General features: G+C 45.1%; 1 protein-coding gene across 1 annotated transcript in view; it reads right to left on the bottom strand.

The window, feature by feature from the left end:
• The window catches only part of BTBD9 (BTB domain containing 9), a 361,080-nt gene that overhangs the window by 7,060 nt on the left and 329,894 nt on the right, over positions 1-24,126 (bottom strand). Inside the window, 2 exon segments of the mRNA XM_039856139.1 lie at positions 14,180-14,223; positions 14,226-14,257. Coding sequence (XP_039712073.1) covers positions 14,180-14,223; positions 14,226-14,257 — 76 coding nt within the window.

Raw genomic sequence — 24,126 nt, 5'->3', positions numbered from 1 at the left:
ACACACACGCACACGCACACGCACACACACACACACACCTGTCTACTGTGGAATCAAGTTCACAGAGAAGACAAATGTCATATCAACTGTGAAATTATGTTTAAAATATAAATTCTGTGCTTACCTTCCTGTATCACTTTTCCTATATTCCCATTTCAATTCATTTCTCTACCACTGTTTCAAATTTCGCATTTCAAACTCTAATATTGAGACTAAGTGAGGCATGCATCTTCTGTTCTCTTCATTTTAGCAGAGGCTATTTTCTCTTAGAGCGAGCTGATTTCTCTTCTTAAAGGCCTTGTGCTGTCCTCACCATGGTGCTTCCTGCAGATCCTCATGGCTGCAGCTTCCCTGAGTTAGCCCTGTCTCTCCTCCTTTTTCCTTTCTTCCTCTCTTCCTTTTATATCAAATCTTCCTCTTTGGGCCCATCTGCAGGTGCTTACCCATCGAGAGCCAGATGGGAAGGTCTTTTATGGAGATTTAAAAACTACTTGGGCCATCAGCTCTGACCTGAGCTATGCAGGGTAAATTTGAAAATCTCCTAAGCCGTAACAATGAATCTACTCTTCTCCATCAGCTTCACCTTCTTTAAGCATTTGAAGTGACAAGACCATCTTCTGGGAGTGATCAACAATCTCTCTTGCTTTATGAACACGTCTCTGTCCCAGCATGGGACGGTCAGAGGACACAGCCAGGCAGGCTTTTGCTGAGTGGCTAGAGCAAGCCCCTATGACCAAACCTCTGCTTCTTCACGTCCTATCCGATACTCTCAAGCAAGCTGCCCACGGAGCTGCTTGTAAGAGAACAAACATCCTGTCCTCTTCCTCAATATGGCCCAGTTATACTTTGCCCCCGGCACCCGTGTCTCCACCTTCTCTGAACATGCATTTTACTGCACCTTCTCCTTCCTGACCCTGAGCTCTTTATCCTGCCCATCATGTTCTTTAATCGGTTATCTGTGTAATCCCCATGCTCATGCCCTGTCAATACCTCTGGAGGCTACTCCTCAGAGCTCCAAACTGATGCTAATCCCTCAACTGACTTACATATGTCCTATTCCTTATTACCTCTCAAGCACAACCCCCTCTTGTATTGAATGGGTTTTCTCTCCTCGTGCTCTTAATTTCCAGGTGAGCTCTTCTCAACTTGCCCTGCACCTTGCAAAGCTTCAGGGTGCCTCCTGCCCCAAAGCCCAGCCCTCCCTCCTGCCTCCGGCTGCTGGCCTGTCGGTTCTCATCGGATTCAAGGATCAAGGTGTTGGTTTCCTGTCTCTCGCTCAACGCCTTGCACATGAATAAACAAATCAATAAAAATCTTGTATTGAAAAATAAAGTTAAAAAAGATCTTAGTGTGGCCCAGTGCTGACTAATGGCTAGTTCTTCAGAACGTGCCTGTTACCTAAAAAAGGGTCCCTGTAAGTGACGCTATCTCGAGGGGCAGGGTGGCTTTCTGCTCCACACTGAGCTGGTAAAAAAGCCTGGGAAGACACTGTCTGCAGTAAGAACTTAACAAATGTTCACTGGCCTGGCTTGACTTCTGCTGTTGCCTCATTCTCATTGTTATTCTTACTTCTCTAACATAGGTGATGTTAACTGCACAACCATCTTAAGCCCATAATAGTGCCAATGGCTGCTATCCCTGACCACCTAATAATACTGATGGAAAATCTCTGCTGGCTGTTTTAGTGTTCTCCTAAGGGATATTTCTCCTTGAGAAATCATAACCATTCCCTCCCCTCCCCGCACCACCTCCCCTGACACCACAGAGCTCATGGTAGACCCCTCCTCCAGAGGCCCTTGGAAGTCCTAGCCACTACCAGCCCAGCTGAGCTCTTTGGTGGCTCTGGGTGGGTGTGCTACAGCCGGGGAGCAGTGACCAGACATGAGGAATGAGGCCGTCTCAGAGTCACGCTTCAGTCGGTGATCCCAGAGTCCCAAGAGTGTCAACAAAGAACCAAATAACTTCAATGTGGGTTCCCTGAGCATCTCCAGAGAGCCAAGGAGGCTCTGCCAGATTCGAAGGTGACAGAAAGGAAATAGTTACTTTTATTAAGTCACAAACTGAGGGGTAAAGATTCTAAGTGGAAAAGGGTGTTCTACAAATGGAAAGATGGATGAGGCCTGAAGTCAATGGAGAGGTAGAGAGTGTGCAGTGGGTGTCAGAGTGAGCAGGCTAAGGGCAGGCAGAAGTTGGGAAAGGACACAGAGGGCAGAATGAGCACGGTATATACCGTAGGTGTGGCCAGAGAAGCTGAATGTGTGAGTAGATTTGGAGGTCAGGAGGTCTGAGTGCATTCATTTCACAAACACTTATGAGGCACCTCCTGCATGCCTGTGAAAGTCCTGGCCCCTCAGGGCGCACTACCCAGTGAGGAGAGCAGGCACATTAGTGGACAGGCAAGGAACTCTGGGCATACAGGAAACTATGAGGGTGTAGAGAAGGGGTCCCCAGCCAGCCTGAGGGAGTTGGGGATGCTTCCTGGAGGAGATGTCTGAGCTGAGCTGGGAAGGCTGGAAGAGGGAGTCCCTGGTATAGAAGGAGAGAAGAGACCACTGCAGGCTCTCAAGCTGAGGATGCTGACAAAGAAAGCAGGAAGGTGTGGGGTAGGTGGAAGTGGGGGCAGTGGAGGCAAGAAGCCACAGCCCGAGGGACACAGGAGAACTTGGCCCAGATCTGGACAGGGAGCTAAGTACTCTGGAGAGAAGAGACTCTTAAAAAAGAAATAGTTCTTAAATTTAAATTATTGCAAAAGGAATACATGTTTATGGGGACAAGTGTTTAAAGAAAGTAAGTAGATGACAATAAGTACTTAAACCTTGTATAAAAAAATCATAATACAAAGAATTACTTTAAAATGGAGCCAGAGCTGCTGTCCCATAGGAACTGCCTTATGTGTCTTAAGCCTCTACTGTTTGGAATGCTAAAACGGGGCAAAATAATCTTTGTACTGAGCCTAAAGCAACACTATTCCCTAAAGAACTGTTTGCAAGGATAGCAAGAAAGCGGATAATATGATTACCGAATTGATGACTATAGAACTAACAATTTAAAAACTGTTTAGAATTAGCATCGCTATATTATCTGCACCAATAGAAATGCCTTCCTCCTATTGATGTAATTGTTCCCCTTTCATTTCTCATAAATATCCACTGCCTTTGTCTCCTAATTGGAACATTACCTGGGCTTCTGCCTGAATCAATGCTTCCTGAATAGCTATTCTTTGATCTCAAATAAATGCCTGTTGCCTCTTACTTTGAAAGGCTTTTTATTTTTAGGTTAACACTTGAAATCCCCTGAGAGAGAATTCAGCAATTTGAGATAAACAGAAAAGTGTCATTTTTAAAGGAATAATAATAGAACTTGCTAACAGACTCGGTAAGACTGATATAGGAAAGAAAGGGTCCACAGTGACTCCAAGGATTTTTTGGGAAGACAGAGACTAGCAGACTGTGGTACTACAGAAGGTGGCAGCAGCGGGTCCTCAGAGGGCTCTAGGCTCAGCCAACCACCAAGGACCTGTACTCATCTTCAGATCCTTTCACTGTTTTTGTTTTTGGAACTTCAAAGATCTCACTGAGCATAAACACTGACCAGGCATTGCACTATATCTCCCATCTCAGCAGGGGATAGGGTGGAGGCAAAGTGCCCCTGACAGGTACCAGGGTGCTGAAGGCACACCCCTGGTGGGAGTCAACCTCAGAGCCAAGTGGCTCCAAAGTTGTGGTCTCCTTGTATCAGGGTGCCAGCCTCACATAGAAAATTATAATAGCATGTGATCAATAATATGACTGGTGTGTGAGAAATTAATTTTGTCTAAAAGGGAGAGGTCAGGGAGGGTCACAGAGAAAGATGTGCATAAACTAGGTCTTAAAGAATTAGGAGGCGGAGAGGGAGAGGAGTGGCCTTCCAGGTAGAGAGGACAAAGGGAAGACTTCCAGATAAAGGTCTGGGTCCTGACACCTCACTTCCCACGCCAGTCACACAATGAGAGGCTCTACTCACCCCTCTGCAGAACAGTGTGCTGGTTCAGTCCTATCAGTTGATGATCCAACTCACCAGCCTTGAACCTAATATGATAGCAGTATAAAACCAACACATAGCAAGGCCCTGGACTACTACAGATGCAAAATAAGCAGTATGGTGTGTGCACTTCACCATCATCTTGTGCAAAGCTGGGGTTCCTTCCCTTGGGACCCCAGGCACCTGTTGCAAATGGGTATCCGGAGAGGAGCCCTGTGGGAGGTCCTGACTCTGTTCTCAGGATCGGGGGTGGGAAGTGAGCCTGTCATGGGGAAACTGGCTCCTTCACTGGTGGCCATGTGGTTGGGCTGGCCCAAGCTGCCTCCACCCTGGCAGAGGTGCATAAAGGGAAAGAGGCTGGGGTGCCTCTGCTCTTTCCACAGGAAGCTGGAGGGGGTAGCTGATGGCTTGGGAGAGTTGACACTACCATAGGGGGTGAGGGAATGCCATCTAGAAATGTGCTGCCTGACCTGCCACACCCCCAAGCCCCTCTTCCCTCTGAGCACCTGTGGATCTCCCTGTCAGTGCAACAGCCAGGTCCTGAGTTTCTCTTTGCTCAGAAGCATGTGTGATCCAATTTCTTTCCTCTGAACCTTCCCAAGACTGCAATACCCCTTAGAAAGGATGTGACCAAAAGCGAATGAAGCATACAAGGCAGAGTTGCACTACTGATTTATGCAAGACCATTACCATAGTCGCCGCATCATTTTCCCTGCCCCTTTTCAGCAATCACGCATCCCATTAGCCTGTTTGATTGCTGCTGCTCACAAAGGGGCACCTTCACTGAACCAGCTTCAGCAGCCTCTGGATCTGTCCCCTGAGAGGAGCTGGCTAATTTGGAATGTAGTCGTGTGTATGAGCCCACACAGCCTCAGTCACTATCTGGCGTCCTTTTCTGTAGCTGCGGTCTAGTATCGCTTTGCCCCTCCTCTCCGTGAGCCCTAACTTGCTATCTGTTTGAGACAGTCCGGGGTGCTCTTTTCTCTGTGAACCCTGGAAAGGAGGTGCACAAGTGCAGGAACTCCTTAGCGATCAGCCGGGTTCCTCGGCCGGCTGCTGCCTGTGCCTTTCATTATAGGAAAGCCCAAGCACTACCTGTTCGACACGTCCTCAAGGTTTTTAAAAGCAGAGAAGCCTCTGCTAATTTTCCCAAGTTGGCCTAAAAGTCCACTGTGAACTGCAGCAGAAATTGGGAAAATTTAATAAATGGTGATCAATGACCCTACCTTGCTTTTCTGGTTTCTCCCGAGTAATTTTCACAGACTGCTTTCATGCCAACCAATACAAATAGGATTTCTGATCCAACCTTTCAACTTACATTTACGAGGTGACGTATCTTGATAATAGATACCTACCTTTCAATGATATTTGCCCATAAGTCAGATACAAAGACATGGTTTCTGAATTATACTACCCTGCAGACTTCCTATCTTCCTTTCACAGCATCTGGTATGGCAGCATCACACACCCACTCACCATGCAATAAACTTGAACTGATCCTAATGATGGTGACAATTAACATCTTTGTTACACTCCTCTCAGGAGCAGAAGTGTCACTCTATAGACTGTAGGGATGTTTTATTTTTGTTTCTTTAAAAATGAAGACCAAGTATTTCCAAGAAAACACCCCTTTCTATAAACCAAAGTTTTATGTATGGATATCTGAACAGCCCAAAACATTGTTTTCGGCTACGGAGCCCATTTCACGGGGAGACGTTTCCAGATTGTGACTAATACTTTTCAGGGTTGCTCACGGTGATAGGACACCCAGACAGTTTAGCACAAGTATTCACTCCTAATGGGTATAATGGGAGTAAGTTTCTTTGTGACACTGCTTATATATGGCAACAATAACTTTTCCATGTCACTTTCCCTTATTCGCATAAGCCAGGGCACCCACAAGTAACTGGAACTCCACTGTTTGGAAAGTTCTGGGGAAAAAAAAGCCTTTGTAATAGGTATCACCCCAGGCAGACTTCAAATTTTTGATTCTGTCTTTTCTGTGTGCACACTCAAGGTTTCCAGAGGTAGTGATTCTCTCAATTAACTTGGCTCTGGAGTAGTAGAGGTATCTTTATTTTTGAAAAACTAAAAAACAAAAAAAGAAATGTTCTAGTTCACAGGTAGAACGTGGCAGATGTGGCCTTACCAAGGCCCCCTTTCCTGCTGGAGAGCCTGGCCATGGCCCCACTCTCCCTGGAAGGCCGGTGCATGTAGCCCCAGCCATCCTGGGCAGTTCTTCACTTCACCCAGGTAATGTGTGCCTGTTCTATCTAGAAGAGCTCCAGCTGCAGGGAGATTTCAGGCCTGACTCCTAACTGCTGGCTCAGCAGTGGGACTCGCTTTGAAATTATCCTCACAAGCTGGATGTCACCATTCATCTCACTCTAAGAGGCTCCCGGCACTCCGCTGCTTAGGTGCTAGGGGCACCTTCTTCCAGGCCAGTTGTTTGGTGCCAAGTGCTGCTCTAGTACAAGGGGCAATGACATGTGCTCACTGTGTTACTTTCCTTCTCTTCCCAATAAAATCTTTCATAATAGACATTTAAGTTTTAAAGATGCCTATAAAAAGCTCTTCCTTTATAATCATGCTACAAATTAAATATTTTTCTGCCTTTCTTTTCTGTCTCACTGGGAAGGAACCTTTAAGATTTACTGCCCTCTCCTTAAAGATAAGTGTCCTGAGAGCCAGAGTGGTGAAGTGGCTTGCTGAGAGTCACACGGCAGGTCGGGGGTGAGGCTGCCACCAGGGCTGAAGTCTCCTGGTCCACATGCGATGAGACTCTGCCCTCCCTTCCACCCACTTCTCTCTCTTCCTCAGCTCATTCCTTGTCTTCCTGCCCCATGCATTCTCAGGCTTGCTTCTTTATCACCCTTTCTTCTTAGCCTGATTCTTCTGAGGAACCTGACCTTGATCATTATCTGCACGTATAGTCCTTAAATTCACATTAAGCTCACCTTTAACCACCCTTCCATCCCTTCCTATATTTTTCACAATAAATGCTGCTAGACATTCTCATAGCCATCACAGCCCTACCATTCTCCAAGGTCTTGGGAATTACAGCCCTGCTGAGATCTTCAGTTCTTCCTCGTTCCTCAGATCCAGGTTGTCACAAGTAAGTCCTCAGAGCTGAATTCCTTCAGCACCCTGCACCAAAGCTCTGGCCCCCAGTCTGATTTATGGAGGGGCTACTGTGTGCTGGATGCTGGGCTGGGTGCTGGGACACAAATGTACCACAACGGGATCTCTGCCCTCAAGGAGTGCAGTGTATTGGGGGACACAGGCAAAGCCTCCTTCTAGGACTATTATGCAAACTCACAGGTGCTAGGCTGGCCTACCTGATCCCGGTCTCGGGCTCTGATGTTCCAGAGCTTACCCTCTCTCTGGCCCACACCTAGTCTTGCCCTTGCAAATGCCACCTCTGCCTTGCACAGGGTACCCAGGTGCATTCTGAAACCTGGTTTGTTGTAGTTATTTCTATTCCCCAGCAGGTTTTACTTGTGTGTACTCCTTCCCCATCACTGCCATGTGCAACCCCTGGACAACTGGGTTCTCTCTAGCAGAAGTAGGAGTTTGAGGGCTAGAACTGGGTCTCTCTCTGATAGGTGAGGTTTGCCTGTTCTTTGGCTCTGGATCTCTCTGAATCTCTGCCGCCGGGACGTTTGTGTCGATTCTAGTGCTGATAACTGAGAATTGTGGCCTTGGCAGCCAGTATATGACTGAGGTGTGCCTTCGGTGCTTAGAAGACATCCTCTAGAGGATGCTGCAGGAGAACTCCTTGGGGAGCCAGAAAGGGTGTGATAAGACTTGGGAGGTGGAGTCTGGGAAATAATGATTGCTAGAACAGGAAGGAGGGTTTTGTTTTTTGTTTTTAACAGAGTCCATTTCCCTGTGTGTTTTTTTTGTTTGTTTTTTTTTTTTCTTCACTAGAGCCATATGTTGCTATGGGAACGTGGATGGCAGTGGGAGCCCACAGCCACTCACCGGCCTGACAGAAGCCTGTAAATAAATTGTGCCTCACTCCAGGCTACATGCTGAGTGGTCCTGGAGGGCAACTCAAGCAGCCACTTGCAGACTTTCTGTCCTGCTGGTGCCAGCTCCAGCAGCGCCTCCTGCCTTAAGCTCGTGATCAGATTCCCTGAACAATAAGCCTTGAGCATGTGCAGAGGGATCTGCAACCCTTCCCCACTCCCTGTAAAACTCTTCATATACAATCTCATGCAAGTCTATCCAGTCCCAAAGGGCCAGGCTCATTTGACCCATTTTACAGATGATGCAACCTCACATCTTCAGGACCTGGCCTCTACATCCATCCACATCAGCCCTCTACTTCAGTTCACTCCACTATATTTTCATACCTACTATTAACTGCTATTCGCAATGTCACCAGAGTTGAGACACTTTCCATGTGGGTTGATTTCACTCATGCAGTAAAAGTGCAATCCCCCAAAGGAAGGGCCCTGCCTTGCTTTCTGTCCTAGATCTAGCACGGGCTGCTGCAAGAGCCTGTCCACAGGAATCACCTGCTCACTAAAGTCTCACATATCCGGGCCAAGGCAGAGCTGGGTTCATTTCTGTGGCTTTACTATTATGCTTTTTTTGGGAGATGGAGCAGCCTGGATGTTAAGAGCTAGGCTGCTTGGATTCGAATCCTGACTCTGTCACTCACCAGCAGGGTGACCTTGTGCAAATCACTTAACATGGCTCAGCTTCAGTTTCCTCATCAATTTACCTTTTCACTTATTAAGACAAACATTTTTTGTGAAAACCAAACACTAACATATGCCTAAAATACACATGTAGGGCTTGTTGTATAACTATATACAGTGAATGCCATGAAAACACCACCTGGTCAGGATTCAGGAACGGTGCTGGAGTCCGTGGTCCCTCTATGTGGCTCTTTCTGACCCAAGCCTCCCCACCCCAAGGAAATCACAATTCTGGCTTTAATAATAATCATTACTTAGCTTTCCTTTTCTTTTTTTTGAAGTTTTACCACCTGTGTACACATCCTTAAATGTTATAGCTTAGTTTTATCTGTTCTTGACGTTTATATGAAAGCAGTCCTACTGTATGTATATTTTTGTGTCTGGCTTTGACATAGATCACAGCCCTCTGGACGTACTGCACTTTACTTATCCATTCTCCCACAGGTGCACCATTGGATGGTGTCTCATTCGGGTCTGGTATGAATAGTGCTGCTGTGAGCATCCTTATTCTTGCATCCTGAACTTGTATAAGAGCTTCTTTAGAGACTATATATAGGTGAGAAAATGCTTAGTCATCAGGTAGGTGTGCAAGTATTCAACTTTGGAAGACCATACCAAACTGTTCTCCAAAGGGACTGGAGGTATCCATTTATACCCTCACAGTACTGGATGAGAACTGTCCATCACTCCTCATCTTTGCCAACAACCTGGTATTCCCCATTTTAAAATGCAGTGAGAGTAGAACCTACTTCACATATGAGGATTACATAGTATAATAAATATAAAGGGCTTGGAATGGGACCTGGCACATATTAAGTGCTCAGTAAATACTAGCTATTACAATACTAGTTATTATTATAAGGGTCCTAAACTTTTATAATGCTGAGGTATTTAACATACTTTTCCATTTATAAAAGTTTCTAGTTTACAAAACTTCTCGGTATGACTACAGAAACTCTGCCTTGGAATGCCATGGTATCTTGAGGACAAGAAGTTGAATCACTAAATCTCTTCCTTCATTTGGCTGACTGATGGGGAGAGGGAGAGGTGGATGGGCAGACCGAATGATTCATTCACTCGTTCAGCCAACAGGTACTCTCTCTGTATATCCAACAGGCACATGCTAGGAGCGGGGAATACAAAGATAAATACGACACAGCCTCTCTCCTCAGCTACAGAAATTCGATAAGTAAATGGAGCCCTGAGAGCTGCCTACAGACTGTCAATACCATCCTCAGTTTCTGTATTGACTTGGCAAAGGCTTTCATGTGGGTTCTTCTGAGCAGGAACACAGCCTCTCTATATTGCAGAGTTTTTCCTATAGTCCTACTTAACCCTTAGGGGTGCTTGTGCCCCTGAGCTCTCTGCTTATGAAAAATCACCCCAAAACTTGCTTTCAACCCATGTTTTCATAAAAGCCACAAAAAGAAATAGGTATAACTTCTATTTATTTTGATATACTGTGTTTCATAGGTCCACAGACAGGTCTCATTTGGGCCCAGGCTACTGTCTTTAAGATAGGAGTGGGCCTTTGTTACTTTGCTACAGTAATTAACAAAATGAAAATGAAGGGGTCTGTGAGAGGTGCTGCACCAGAACCAGCATGGCACAGTCACTGGAATTGAAACTTCAGATCCGCCGTGATATTTGTGGTATTGTCAACAAAGCCCCATTTCTAATCTTTATTCGGATGAAGACTTAAAAAAGGGAAAAGAGAGTGATGCCTTCCTCCTAAGTAGCTCGGTCAATTAGCAACTGAGGCAGGTGGGCCAGAATGACCACACGATTGCTGAGTTGGTGACTGAGACCACCATGAAGCAACTGAGGAAAGAGCCAAGAAGGACCTTTTTGCTACAGGTACTTGGGAGGAGCAAATGAATGAAAACAAATGAAGGATAGCAGGATGAGAGAGTGGATGTGCTGGAAGACAAACTGACACTTAGTGCTAAGTGTATGAGGAAGACAAAGTACACCATGTGAGCGGGCAGAGGATGTGCAAAAAGGTGTCCAAGGTAAAGGACAGAAACGCGAGATGTGTGCCAAGCATGGGGAGATTACAGAGCAGAGAGGAGCAGAGCATCTCGTGCACCAACCCTCCCCCAAGTGAATTGAAAAGAAAATGTTCCAAGAAGGTAAGATAAATGACAAGGATGACACCGAGTACACAAAAGCAGGAGGTCACCGAAGAAAGCGGTGCAGTCTTCAAGAGGTTAAGCATTAGGGAATTTATTGACAGAAGTCATACACATAGCTAAAAAATTAAATGAATTCATTGCTGCGGTGCTCACAAAGGAAGATGAGAGACAGATGCCAGCAGCAGACATACACTTCCCAGAGGAGAGAGATGAAATGCCGCAGGAAATCAGAAGCGTGCCAAAACAGGTGATCAAGAAATCTGAACCTCCAGACTGCCGAGGCTGCTGTCATCTGAGAGTTGGCCTGGCCCGGATGGAGAGAAGTGAGGGAAATTAACAGGCCACAGACAGATGCTGAGCCCTGCATGCAGGGAGGCCTGGCCTGCTGGAGCAAGACAGACACATACCTGTATCGGGCAAGAAATCCCAATCTGGTTTAGCTCGGTAGGCCTCTACTATTCCAAACAGCAGCTGGATGTTTCAAGGTCGCATAGCTTCCACTGCCACAGTCGCATAGCTGTCAGCACCTCTGGCCACTTACACACTATGCAGGCCACTTTCTACCTGTTGCCAGAACAGTCCAACCCCATCTATTCTGAATGCTCTTTAAGCTGCACTTTCCCCACCGTGCCCTGGTCTGACCCTCCCTCTCTGGATGGGGCAGTACCTACAGAAAACAGTCTTACCCAGGGCAGTTTATTCACTTATTTTTCTCTTTTTGTTATTGCACAGACAACCTCACCTTTTTATGCTAAAAACCAAGTCCATTTATGCTTCTGAAATTATCATACCCACTCCAGTGCTTCTCAGCCTTCTCTGACTTAGGAATTCCTTTTGTTGTAATATATAACTGCACAGCCCCATTTACGAATTAAAGAAAAATTTAGTCTTTTTTTAAATGCTTTATATAAGAGATAAGTGACTGCAAATGAAATATATTTCATTTTAGCTTGATATATTATTACATAAATTTAAATTATTTTCCAATTTAATTTAAAATTTAAATTGTCTTCCAATTTAATAATAATATATACATAGTTAATTTAACAAGTTTAAATGATAAGAAAAATTGGGATTTATTTTTAAAAATTTGGTGTTTGGTTTGGGGATCAAATATTTATTAAAATGCAGGTTCAAAGTTACTTTTATTACATCATCAAAAAAAGAAAAAGTGCTTTTATGACCAATGTTTAGAATTCTTTAATTCTGTGCTTTAAAAATTATCGAGTGGTTTACTTTTATAATTTTCAGGTTTGTTTTGAAATGAAGAGGTAAAAGCAAAGGTTTCAGGTTTCAGTTTACAAGTTTTTCTCTGCAAGAAATACACTGTGGGCGTGTATCATTTTTATTTAAATAAATAAAAAAGCAAAATGAATATAAATTATCACAATATTTTCACTTTTTAAAATGCTGTTTGAAGTCTCAGAAACACCTCGATGTACTCTGGAGAATTTTGATTCGACAAACACAATGTATGAATCTTAGAACAGCTATGTAATGTGCAGGGCTCAGTGCAAAATGAAAATGTGGAGCCTCTTGTTCAAAAGGCAAGAAAAAGCTTTTTTATCAATCTCTCTCTTTACCTGTCATGGGGTTTTCATTTGATTTAATGTTGCACTCTCCTGGGCACAGGGATCGCCTTAATTAAGGCCCAGCAGACACTCACCGGCACCAGGGGCCCTATTCGGTGACTCGCGTGCAAGATTCATACCAACCCTGACCCTCCCTGCATACATGTCAGGGCCCCGTTGGGAGTGGAGAGTGGCAGTGTTTGTGGCGTGGGCTGAGGGTTGGGGGGCTGAGCAGGTACAGGCACCAGGGGTCAGAGAATGGGTAGCTGAGAACCCACCCTGGGAAGACAAGGAGGAGGGGAGGCAGGCTTGAGTGTGAGCTGAGATTCTAAGAGCTGGGTGGGTGCTCCACTGTCCCATGGGGCTTCCCTTGTTAAAAAAAATTCAAAGGTAAAATTGCTAAGAACTTTAGGATGATGCTGGCGAGCATTACACTTCAAGCACGGAGCCCCCTTCTGGGCATGAAGCCCGATGTAACTGCCCTGGTTGCACTCCCAGAAAGCGGGCCTTATACAGATCTGAGAAAGATCATGGTAAGGTGAAATTGTAGAATTGTTACTGTTTATATGCCTTTAATTTATCTCTTAAATTTCAACCTTACTGTTCCTCACAACCCCTGTCTTTAACCAGAGGCCCTTCAGAGGTACACACTACACATGTATGACTGTACCAAAGCAAGTGAATGATGAGCAGACTAAGTCAAGAGCACGGTCAACCGCTGGACATCAACCCTCACCACCAGTTGCTTACTCAACACCCACCTGAAGAACAGAAAAGGTAAGTGATTAACTATGAATTATTTTAAACTCAAAATTGAAACAGATACTATTCTCAACTTAAATTGTGTGAGTGACTCCCGAGGTGCCCCTGTGAGCCCAACGGGAATCCATGCTGTTGAGGGGACAACAGTTCAGGTATGCCTGGCTTGATCTTGGTTTATGTTGCTGTTCTGGTGCAATCACTACTAGCGCCCTCCCCATACTCAAGGGCCCTGGATTCCCACTCACTGCAGGCGCTGTCTTCTCTCTTCTGATCTAGAGGAGTCCAGTGCCCTTCAAGCCATTTCCATTCCAGACAAAACAGCATGGCAAGGTTTGAGGCCCAGGCACCTCACCTGGCTGTCACCCTGACCATGGGTACCAAATATGAGGGAAAACAACCCACCCACTCTTCCCTGATTGAATCTAAAGGGGAGGGACCATCTACAAACAGCATGGTCCACTGAAACGACTGCCTGACCCTGGGAGCCGGGCCTGGGCACTGGGGGAGGTATAGGCCTGGAAGGGGGAGGCTCGCTCATAAACATAGGCAGCCTGGCATAGGACTGAGTAGACAGAGGAACCAGCAACCATGCACCATGGCCGCCCCCACGGGGCTGGTGTTCTTTGAACATTACACTCAGAGGGCCAAAGGACCTCTGAAATAGCTCTTTTGGGAGGACAGAAGACTAGACTCTGAGGACAGGGTATTTGACCTCTCAAGGTCTCTGTGGTTGCCAATTCCACAGAGAGGCTGGTAGGAGTAAGCAAAGCCATAGGAGTTGGCTTTCACTTGCTAGTGAAGAGACATTCGGAAATGATAATGATATCCCCACTGTGCAAGAGCTGGACTTTCTTCTGTGCCAAGCTGTCTGAACAACAGGCCATTAGCAGGTAGAACAACACAGTTCCACTTAACTCAGGATGTAGCATTTACCTGTACCTCATGAAATATCACAGTATCTTTCAAGAAAGAAGACCCTTACCTCATTCGCTGTGTTGTGTGTTCCAACGATTCGGATGAAGGAGCAGGCTGTCTTTCAAAAGTTACTGACTGCCAGGACCTGTGAGAGGAAGCACAACCATTTGCCTGGTTAGACGGTACAGTTAGCCCAGCCCACAGTGTGGGCTGATGGAGCAGAGTACACTGAGGCAGGGCTTCCTGTCCTCTGTCCTCGGGAGACCTGTGCTGTAGGAGGAACAGGGGACGGAGACAGGGCTCCACCCAGTGAATGGCTGAGGGAGGCAGCAAGTACCTAGTGTCCCCATTCAGAGCCTACAATCTCATTAAAGGTGCTCCTATCTTTCTGTGAAGGTGATGTGGGGTTCTTATAAAGCTCTCCATAAACAAGCACAAAGTACAGACCAAGCCCACATTGTGCCAAGTGTGGCCAGATATAAAAGTGATCAAAGTTGGTGGGAGTTCATAAAACACATTTCCCCCTCTATGAGACAGGGCCTACCTCAGAGGGCTGCTGGCTGAATGGACGTGTCTGAGTGGGCACAGTGGCTTCACTGGAAGGTTCGGGGAAGAGAGTTCTGACTGAGGGCAGGGTAGGGCAGGGCGAGGGGACGGCAGTGGGGACCTAGCGCTGCGGTTAGAGCAGTGGGGGTCACTCACTGTGGCACGAACCCCAGGCTCTTTGTCTGACTCTCCTCCCATTCAAGTGATAGCACCTGGGGAAGAAGAGGCAATTTCTCCAAAGGCCTCTGCCCCTCCCTTTCCAGCTTCCAAATGTACACCCCACTGACGGTTTATTCTCAGGACTACCCAGGCTCTGGGTGGGCCCAAAAGCAGCCTCCAAATTTTAAAGGCAATTCCTCATCGGTCAGCAGGGGCTGGGCCCCTCATTTAAAGCCCAGACGAGCAGCTCTGCTCTTGGTTTCACACTCACAGCTCATCAGATGCACTGGAGGAGTGCACGGCACCCACGACTGTAAACGCCAATAATATTTTCTATGATAAATGTGAGGAGATCACAGTTGTTGCCGTCCCTCCTCCGCTCATACAGTGGAAATGCCAGCTGCCGGGAAGCTGTTTCCTGTAATTGTCTAATTACCAAATAATGCTACCAAAGAAAATACATGTATTTGCGGTTTGTTTTTCCCCCTTTGGTTTCAGGTGTTCCATCTTCTCTCTCACTACGAGCCTCCCACTGAGATTGATTCACTGCTGCCTGGACACGAGGCCCCTTAAGGTCATTAAAAAGTCGTTACCATCCTGTGTGCAAAGTCTGTGCCTCTGAAAGCAGTTTTCTGGAAACAGCACAAGAAAAATCACTCTCCTTGCACAAACACTATTATTCATACATGAAGGTGATGCCATCTGACCATCCCCAGAGCTTGTACTCCTGGCCCATTTTCTCAGTGGGAGACTGTTTTGCTCTCAGACCCACACAGCTCTCTTGGAGAGTCTGGGTAGGTTGCAGCCTATGGGCCCGGCAAGCCTACAAGGGAGGTTCTGTGGGCCTTCCACACTGGGCTTAGGCTCTCATAGGCCTCGCTGTCACTTCCTAGCTAAGCTTTGTAACTAATGACAGACTCATGTGCTTCTTCTGGCAGGTCAGGGAAAGGAAGGTGTGTCCATACCGCATTGGGCATCAGAGTCCCATCCCCACTGCTATAGGAAGCTACAGCACACACCAAAACTGGTCCACTGCCTACTTCTCAGACCACCCTTCCAGGAAAGGGGAACAGAATTAGGATAAGTAACAACAGCCAGTGCAACTATTAAGGTCAAGTCAGTTTTACAAACAGGATCAGGGTGTAGGAGTGGAGGAGATAAAGATTTTGTTCTTCTTAGCTTTTTAGTCCTGTGCCTATAAAAAAAATCTTCAAGCACTTCTACATGTAAAGGTGAAACCTGACACTGAAGCTCAGGGCCCTCAAGGACACTCTCTGTGAGTGTAGGCAGGCCTAGACTTATGCCTACTGTGGTCCAGCTCCTCCTCTCCCCACAAGACAGACACAGAGGCCCAAGGCAGTGAAGGAAGGAAGGTCTCACTGCGGGTTATCCTAGGCGGACGTCAGAGCTGGGGCCTGAACCCCAGTCTCCCTTCTCTCACTATCTCTCCTTCTGTCCCTCCCCCTCTACGCCAGGCTTCCACAGTGGGCTCACAGGCTTTGGCACCACTGCCCCTTGCTTCTGTTTGGGGAGGCAGGGCTGGCAGGGCAGAAGTCTGAGCAGGAGGTAGCATTTATGGAGTAATAAGATCAGAAGGCCTCAATTTAATACCAATCTTCCATTACATTACATTAATATCTAATCACATTAGAGTTCATTTTCACTAACGCAGCCTGAGAGTTGAATAGATGATTTCATTTTCAGCAAAACTGGATACCAATCCCTAAGACCAAAGTATCCAGTAGGAAGGGAAGTTGGTTAGGATGAGGTAATGAGCATTTCTCCCTCCCCAAATATCGGATTCCATTTCCCCTCAAATTCTTCAAAACAACTGTAAAGGCTGCTCGATGGAGACATGATAGGTGGCACTGGAGCAGTCATTGTCACATCTGAGCCACATTTGCAATCACTGTGCAACCTGCAAGGAGGCTACCTCAGCTGAGATTTCATGGGGCCAGAAAACTGCCACCATCGCTTAGTGTCCGCAAAAGCTCGCTGCCATTTTATGGAACAGCTGTATAAATATTCCCATTCACCAAGTACCTTGAATCTCTTTTGCAGTAGACAACATTTCCAAAGACAACAGAACATCAGGGGCGTGGCACCCACTCAGTTCAGAGGCAGGACTGGGTGCTGGGAGGAAGTATCTGATAGCAGCAATGGAGGTCAAACAATACATGTGGTCTTGGATTTGTGCACTTACCCCCAAACCACAGAAACCCACACAGGACTCGAGTCCCAACCCTGACACTCACTGGCTCTCCACTGGACAAGTCAGTCCCTTTACTGAGCTGTAATTTCCTCCTGTGTCCAACGTTGACAGAAATAATACTGTCCTTCCTCCTCGGTTACAGAAATGCATCTGGATGAGGTCTCAATTACATTATACTGTAAATATGTATCTACACATATGTACTCCGAGGAGATGTCTATGAGAATATCTGCCAAAATGTTGATCAAGATTTTAGCTTTGGAAGAATTTCAAGAGACACATAGTGTACTTTCGTACTGTTTGAATTTGGTAGAATATATATGTAAGCATTGAAAAAAAAGCACCTATCTTACTACTGCTCAAGGCTTTAATGCAGATCATGTGACATGAAGCAAGTGAAAATGCCAGCATTGTAATATTATGCAAGATATTTCCAGTTGAGAGGATCAGTGGGGTGACAGTCAAGATGGCAGGTTTTAATCCTGGCTTTTCATAGATGAGAAGTAGTACGGCCCTCTTGTCTTCCCAGGGCTGGCAGCGTGGGTTCGGGAGCCAGGCTTTCCTGGGTTCCGATTTCTCTTTTACATTTTTATCATCTCTGTGACCTTAGGCAAACTGCTTAATCTCTCTAGGCTTCAGTCTCCTCATCTGTAAAATGAGGGTAACAATAACTATCTAATTTTTTTGGTGAAGATAAAATACATTAACAAATGTAAACCATCTAGAACAGTGCTGGAATACAGTAGGTGCTAAAATATCAATATTTGATATTGCTATTACTACTATAATTATCATTCGGCCAAATGAACCTGAACAAGACACACTATTTCCCTGGGCCTCGTCTGTGAGTCATCAAGTTTGAGAGCGTACGATCTGATGACTACTGCAGAGGTTCCCAAGGAAACCCAAGGCACTCCCATCCGCACCCATTTCTTGGAGGCAGACATCGTAGTTGGGCTTTGGAGGAATTAAAGAAGTATTTGCTGAATACACTCTTAAGCTTGGCACCTGCTGGGTATTGTGGGGGATCCATGCAAGATATAGCGCTTGCCCTTAAGAAGTTTACAATCTCTATGGGGAGATCGGCTATCCTTCTATGAACTAATTAGAAAACAATGCGAACAGTACAGTGGTCCCAAATTGGTGGTGTTCCCTTGTAATTAGTTGTTTGAAGCTTGGAAGCAATTGTTTTTCCCACAGAAATAAAGCTATAAATTCTGATTGGGTTCCCCGGCTCACCCGTAAAACTTAATTTAACACACAATAAGGTTGAAATACGATATATCTATGAAGTTAAAAAAAGGAAGAAAAAAATGATGTTTCCATAGTGGTAATTAAACAAGCCAGATAAAATAAGAGATTTAAAACAATCTCTAAAGCTGCTGCTTGCTGAATGAGGATTAAACACTGTAGTTAATATTACATTCATGGGGATGTAGCTGGAATATGGCAGGTAGGGTTTTGATAAGGAGAGCGGAAAAGTGGGCTAGGATCCATCCTTCTGAAAGTCTCCTGTCTGCAGGCCACAGTTTGGGTTCTCAAATGCTGTGTCCTCTGGTTCCCAACACAGTCTTTTAGGTAGGTAAGTAGCCAACTGGAGTCCCATTTAAGAGGTGAGGACATTGAGGCAGAAAGAGAAGATAAGCTATCTGTCAATATCCCGGAGCTGCCTGGTACCAGAGTCAACGATAGAAGCCAGATATAATGACTATTAGTTTATGCTCTTTCTACCAGAGGTCACAATGAGAAACTTTTCAATAATTGAGAGGATGGGGTATTGACTATATTCACTGTCACTTGGGTCCCAGAGTATTACCGACACCTCACTTATGCATTGATGCCATGATTCCGGGGCTGGAGATCACACACAGGAGTGGATTATGAGCTGACCTCAGACAAATGACAGTCTCCTAAAACCTCGGTGTCCTACGTGAAACTGAAGTGATAACAGTAGGGCACTTACCATTTAGGGGTGTGAAGATTCAATGAGAAAACAGAGAGTGTGGTATGAGCGCCGTAACTGTTGGCTACTACTATTATATCTTTATTTTCACACGTATGGAAAATCAGAGAAGAGGCTCGGCAGGTGCTCCTCCTCTCCATACAGACCACTACGGAGACATCTACAACACGTAAGGCCCGCTAAAAAGCAAGCTAAAGGATGCAATACAGTGTGGGACTGCACATACATACACACAACACACAAAACTGCATGTGTTAGTCATGAAAACACATATGCTTGTAAAATATTTAAAAAATATTTTGGCAGGAGATATGCTGAATTCATGAGAGCAGTTGTCTCTGAGGAGAGGATAGAGAATGGGGCTGCTTTCAGAGAACAAAGGAGACTTCAACATTAACTGGAATGTTTTCCTTCTTTGATTAAAATAAAAAAGACTTGAAGTGTATGTGAAAAATATTAACTACAGTCAATTCTGGGGATGAGTATGTGAGAGAATGGTATATTGCTTTTTGTTCTTTTCTGTATTTTAAACAGTTCTTGAAATAAATAAAAAGAGGGAGAAGAAAGGGATTAAAACCATGTCTGTTTATGTGAGAAAGAATTTGCCAAAGGTGGAATGAACTGAACGGCAAATATAAGAATTAGGGAGAAAGGTGGAGAGATCCCTCAGTGGGAGTATGGATTTGCCAGGTGGTGCCCCTGGCTTTGGACAGCTGCGCCTTTGTTGGAAGCAAGCACAGGACAGGAGAGTGGCCGGGTGGGGCAGGAGAGCACAGTCACCATCTGTAAGTGCAGGGTTTGTGTGAGTGGCTCTAGGTGAACAACAATACCAAACAGGCCCTAAGGGCAACAGGAGAAAGGGCCGAGAATGGCTTTCCATCCTAAGCCTTGACCTGCCTTCTCTGGGGATCCTGTGGATCCTGTGAATGACAAAGGTGCCTGGTCTTTTCAGCTCTGGAAAATTACATGGCTCCGCTGCCTATGCTATAAAGAGAATGCAAATGTCAGAATTTTTTCTGCAGCGGATCTGCTGAACAGTGGGGAGATGGAGACAAGAAAGCATTTTGCCAGGGCAGACTGGCAGTTAAGCACGGCAAACTAAACCCATAGGTTAATCTTTGCTTCCTCCACTAAAAGGACAGGTTAATAAATGTTTTACAGCAAATATGTGAAACACACACACAAGCACAAAACAGAAAAAAGGATGAGGAGACATTACCATCTCCGTGTCAACACCTTAGAGAGAAAACACACAGGAAGCAAGTGGGTTCATCCACAGAACCCTAAAAAGGCTCATGTCCTTGAGTCTCCAGCCACCTCTGATGATGACGGTGTGCAGGGGGCTGAACCAAGAGCAGTAGTTGAAAACAGGTAAAAGGAGCAGGTGGACTCCCCAGGTCCCCTGTCCTTCCCACACAGTGGGGATGAGCCCCTGCTACCTTAGCAGGAGACAAGGATTTCACTCTGGAGTCCTTTGACACAGAGGGTTTGACTCCGGGAGCACCAGGCACAGCGGAGGATGGGATCCTGCAGGGCCCAAGAGCAAGGGATTGCATGAAAGTGAATATCCCAGATGGATACTTCCAAGCCCCTTCCTTCGGCATCCAGGCCACTGTGATCCAGGCTTAATCTCCAGGCAGGAGACTAAAGGATCCCTCTGGAGAGGTCCCATCCAAGAGGCAAGACCTAGAAATCCTGATCTTCCTTCCCTCTTTTTGTCCCTCCATTTTTCCTAAGGAATAGGCCCTGTTTTATCAAGACTCTGTCTTCGAGTAGCTTCCATTCTAGTGGGAGAGAGAGAGAAACAGACAAACAAATTTATCAGAATTAAAGAAGGGCTATGGAGAAAAAGAAATCAGTTTAAGGCTGAGAGGGGTGCATTGCTTTAGATAACTTATTTAAGAAACTTCTCTCTGGTACAGTGACAACTGAGCTAAGACCTCCACATATGGAAGAAATGGCCATGCAGAACTGGAAGAGTGTTCCAGTGAGAAGGAACAAAAGGAAGCCAGCGCGCTAGATCGGAATGAGGGGGGAGGGGTCTTCCAACGAATCCCTGTTTGATGATCTTCAGTGAAGCCTACAAACCCATCCACTTATAAAAAGCTTCCAGAGAGCTTTCTCAATGCTTACCTTTTAAAGGTAAACATCCAGTCAAGGATCATCAAAGACTCTTACATAAAAAAGAGAGACCAAAAGCAAATAGAAAAGAAAAATAACTCAGAGGATATAGATATAATTCGGTAAGTAGAATAAAACTTCAGAAAAAAAATCCCCATGTGACAAACAGATATAAAAGAAAATATTATTGCATGTTTGAAATATGAATAAAATGATCTGACAAGGAATAACAGAGAGCAAGGAAATGCTCTTGTAAATTAAAACTATGAGTTGAAATAAATAATTCAGCAAAAGAGTTAGAAGCTTAAGTTGTCAAACAAAAATGACATAGAAAACAGAAGAAAAAGGATGAGAATGAAAGAATCAAACAAAGAGGTCCACTATCCAATTAGATGCTCCAGGAAAAAAAAAGCAGAGAAGATATGAGCTAGACAATTGTCAAAGTAACACAACAAATGTTCCCAGATATGAAGGACATGAAAATTTCCCAGTTAAAGAGGCCACTACAATAAAAGAGAAATCACCCGCACCAAAGCATATTGCTGAGAAAATTTAGAAGATCTAAATGCTTCCGGAGGGGGAAAAAGCAGGTCAACATAAAGATGTGGGAACCAGATCACATCGGATTTTCGAAAAGCAACACTGAGAGAAGATAATGGAGCCCTTAGTTCTAAATGCTGAGGGAAAAATTAGTTCCCAGACAGATGACTATTCTCAGCCAAACTATCATCAAGTATTAGGATAGAACAAAGAAACTTTCATTCAGGCATAAATCTCAAAAATTTATCTCCACTGCATTCACAAGAAAGTACCAGAAAATGTGCTCCACCAAAACAAGTATGAAATAAAAGCAAAGAAAGTTATGGAATTCAGGAAACAGAGGATCTGCATGGACTACAGGTGAAAGGAATTCCTAGGATGATGGGGGAAGATTCCAGGATAAGAGGTGTGAGATCTGCCTAAAAGCAACCAATCCAGGTGGAACAAGAAAGCAGAGGCTCCAAGGGGCCTCTCAAGTGGGAAAAAACCCAAAACAGACTGATTTGCCAGAGGTGTTAGACCAGGTTGAGGGAATCTGTATCGCTCTGACAAAAGTTAGGAGGAAGAATTAGTGGTAAGTACAGAGAAAATTAATGAAAAAAAAAAATTCACACACATTTAATACTAAGTAATTTTTAACTCCAGGAAAAACAAATGAATGAGAAAAGAAAAGTGATGTAAGTAGTACATGGTTTAGCTCTGAACAAAAGTTACATAGTCATGCTAATGGCTGTGATAAATGACACAAAGAGAAACGGTGACCTAACTAGAATGGGAGGATGGCACGAGAAGAAATATACTTGCAAGGGGGAAGGGCAAGGAAGCTAAATCTTCCAAAGCAGGAAGACAATAGATAATTTTGGTAACAGACTTAAGAAATAAAATAAACGTATAGTTTAGAAACCTAAAGGTACAGACCAGAGGAAAGGTCTAAAAGGAATGAACGTGTCTGTCACAAAATCTAAGTTTGACCATATGCTCTGTGGGACAAGTGGAGGGACACAGGTACTTTTACACACTGCTGGAGGAAGTGTAAACTGACATACCCGCAACCAGCAACATTTTAAGTGTACATATCCCTAGAGCTAGGAATTCCTCTGACATCACTTTAGCTTATGATATGCTCACAGCATGGGAACGCAGCAGGAATAAGGATGGCATTAAAACACTATGTGAACAGGAGAACAGAAATAGCCTAAATGCTCATCACTAGGGACTGGCTAAGTCCATTTTGGTACATCTCTATCCCTACTAAGAAAGACCATGTAGCTAGGGGGAGAGAGAGGGAGGGAGAGAGTTACACACACACACGCAGAGGAGGGGGCACACATCTCCAGAGATCTCCGAGGTGTAGAAAAACAAGGAAAATACTCACACTTGTTTATGCACCATCTCTGGAGGAAGAGGTGAGTGGGAGGAAGGCATTTCACTGTCTATAGTTTTTAATTTTTAAACCACATTAAATGTATTTTCTTTGAATGTATTATCTTTTCTAAATATTAACATTTTTAAAGGAAAAAAAGGAAAAAAGTTGCCTGTGGGGAGTGGGACTTGGGGTAGAGGGTAGGATGAAGCAGGGGACTGCTGCTTTTTGTTTTAAGTCTTGTGGTTCTACTTGACTTTAAAAACTATGCACGTGTATAACTTTGATAAATTTTTTTTAAAAATTCAGAAGTTAAAAAAAGCAGAGCCAAGAAAGGGAGCAAAGCCTGTGGTGATGTGAAATAGAAAGGGTATGTGGGGAAGATTTATTTACAACCCTTGAGAGCAGAGCTGGAAGGCAAACACAAACCTTCCCAAAAGATTCTCAAAAAGGGAGGCACTAATAAAAGCTATCTTCTATTATCTGAGCTTAAGCCGTGTGGCACTGGGATGAGATAGGTATTAAAGGCCTTGAGTGAGCCTCCAGACTGGCCTGAAGTTCGCTCTGACAGTTCTTTATGAGCATGCCCCTCAGGCTGACCCCACAGCTGCCTGCCTCCTTCTGAGCAAGCTGTTCCTATTGTCTTCCCCGACCTTGCCATGGACCAAGGACCACAGTCATCTCTTTAATCACATCTAAAGATGTGCCATGAACTGGGCATGTGAGTGAGGGAGAGCATGTCTTTTGCAACACTGGGTGAGGTGGGAATTCTTGGATTGTCACAGCCCTTACAGCTGGGTCCTACTGACCTTTCTCTGCTGACTCCCAGCCTAGCACATACTGGGATCCCTCACTTGCTCCACAGGCAGAGCAAGAAGGGGTGTCCTACATAGCAGAGTGACAAAGTCAGCCCAGATCATTTAACCCTTTCCAAAGAGCTCCCTGGAGCCCAGATGTTTGACACCAGTCTAAACTGAAGAAGCTTCAGTGCAGAGCTCGCTGTCTAATCTGGCACCCAGGAGTAAGTTCTATTGTCTTGCACGATGCTTAACTGGATTTTATAGCTGTCTCACTGCCTTGACTTACAGGGAATTCTGGGCTCGCTCCATT

This window comes from Pteropus medius, unplaced genomic scaffold, assembly GCF_902729225.1.
Source record: "Pteropus medius unplaced genomic scaffold, Ma_sr-lr_union100, whole genome shotgun sequence".
In the NCBI taxonomy this organism is placed as follows: Eukaryota; Metazoa; Chordata; class Mammalia; order Chiroptera; family Pteropodidae; genus Pteropus; species Pteropus medius.
The sequence above is the reverse complement of the archived record's forward strand: the minus strand, read 5'-3'. Positions and strand labels throughout refer to the sequence as shown.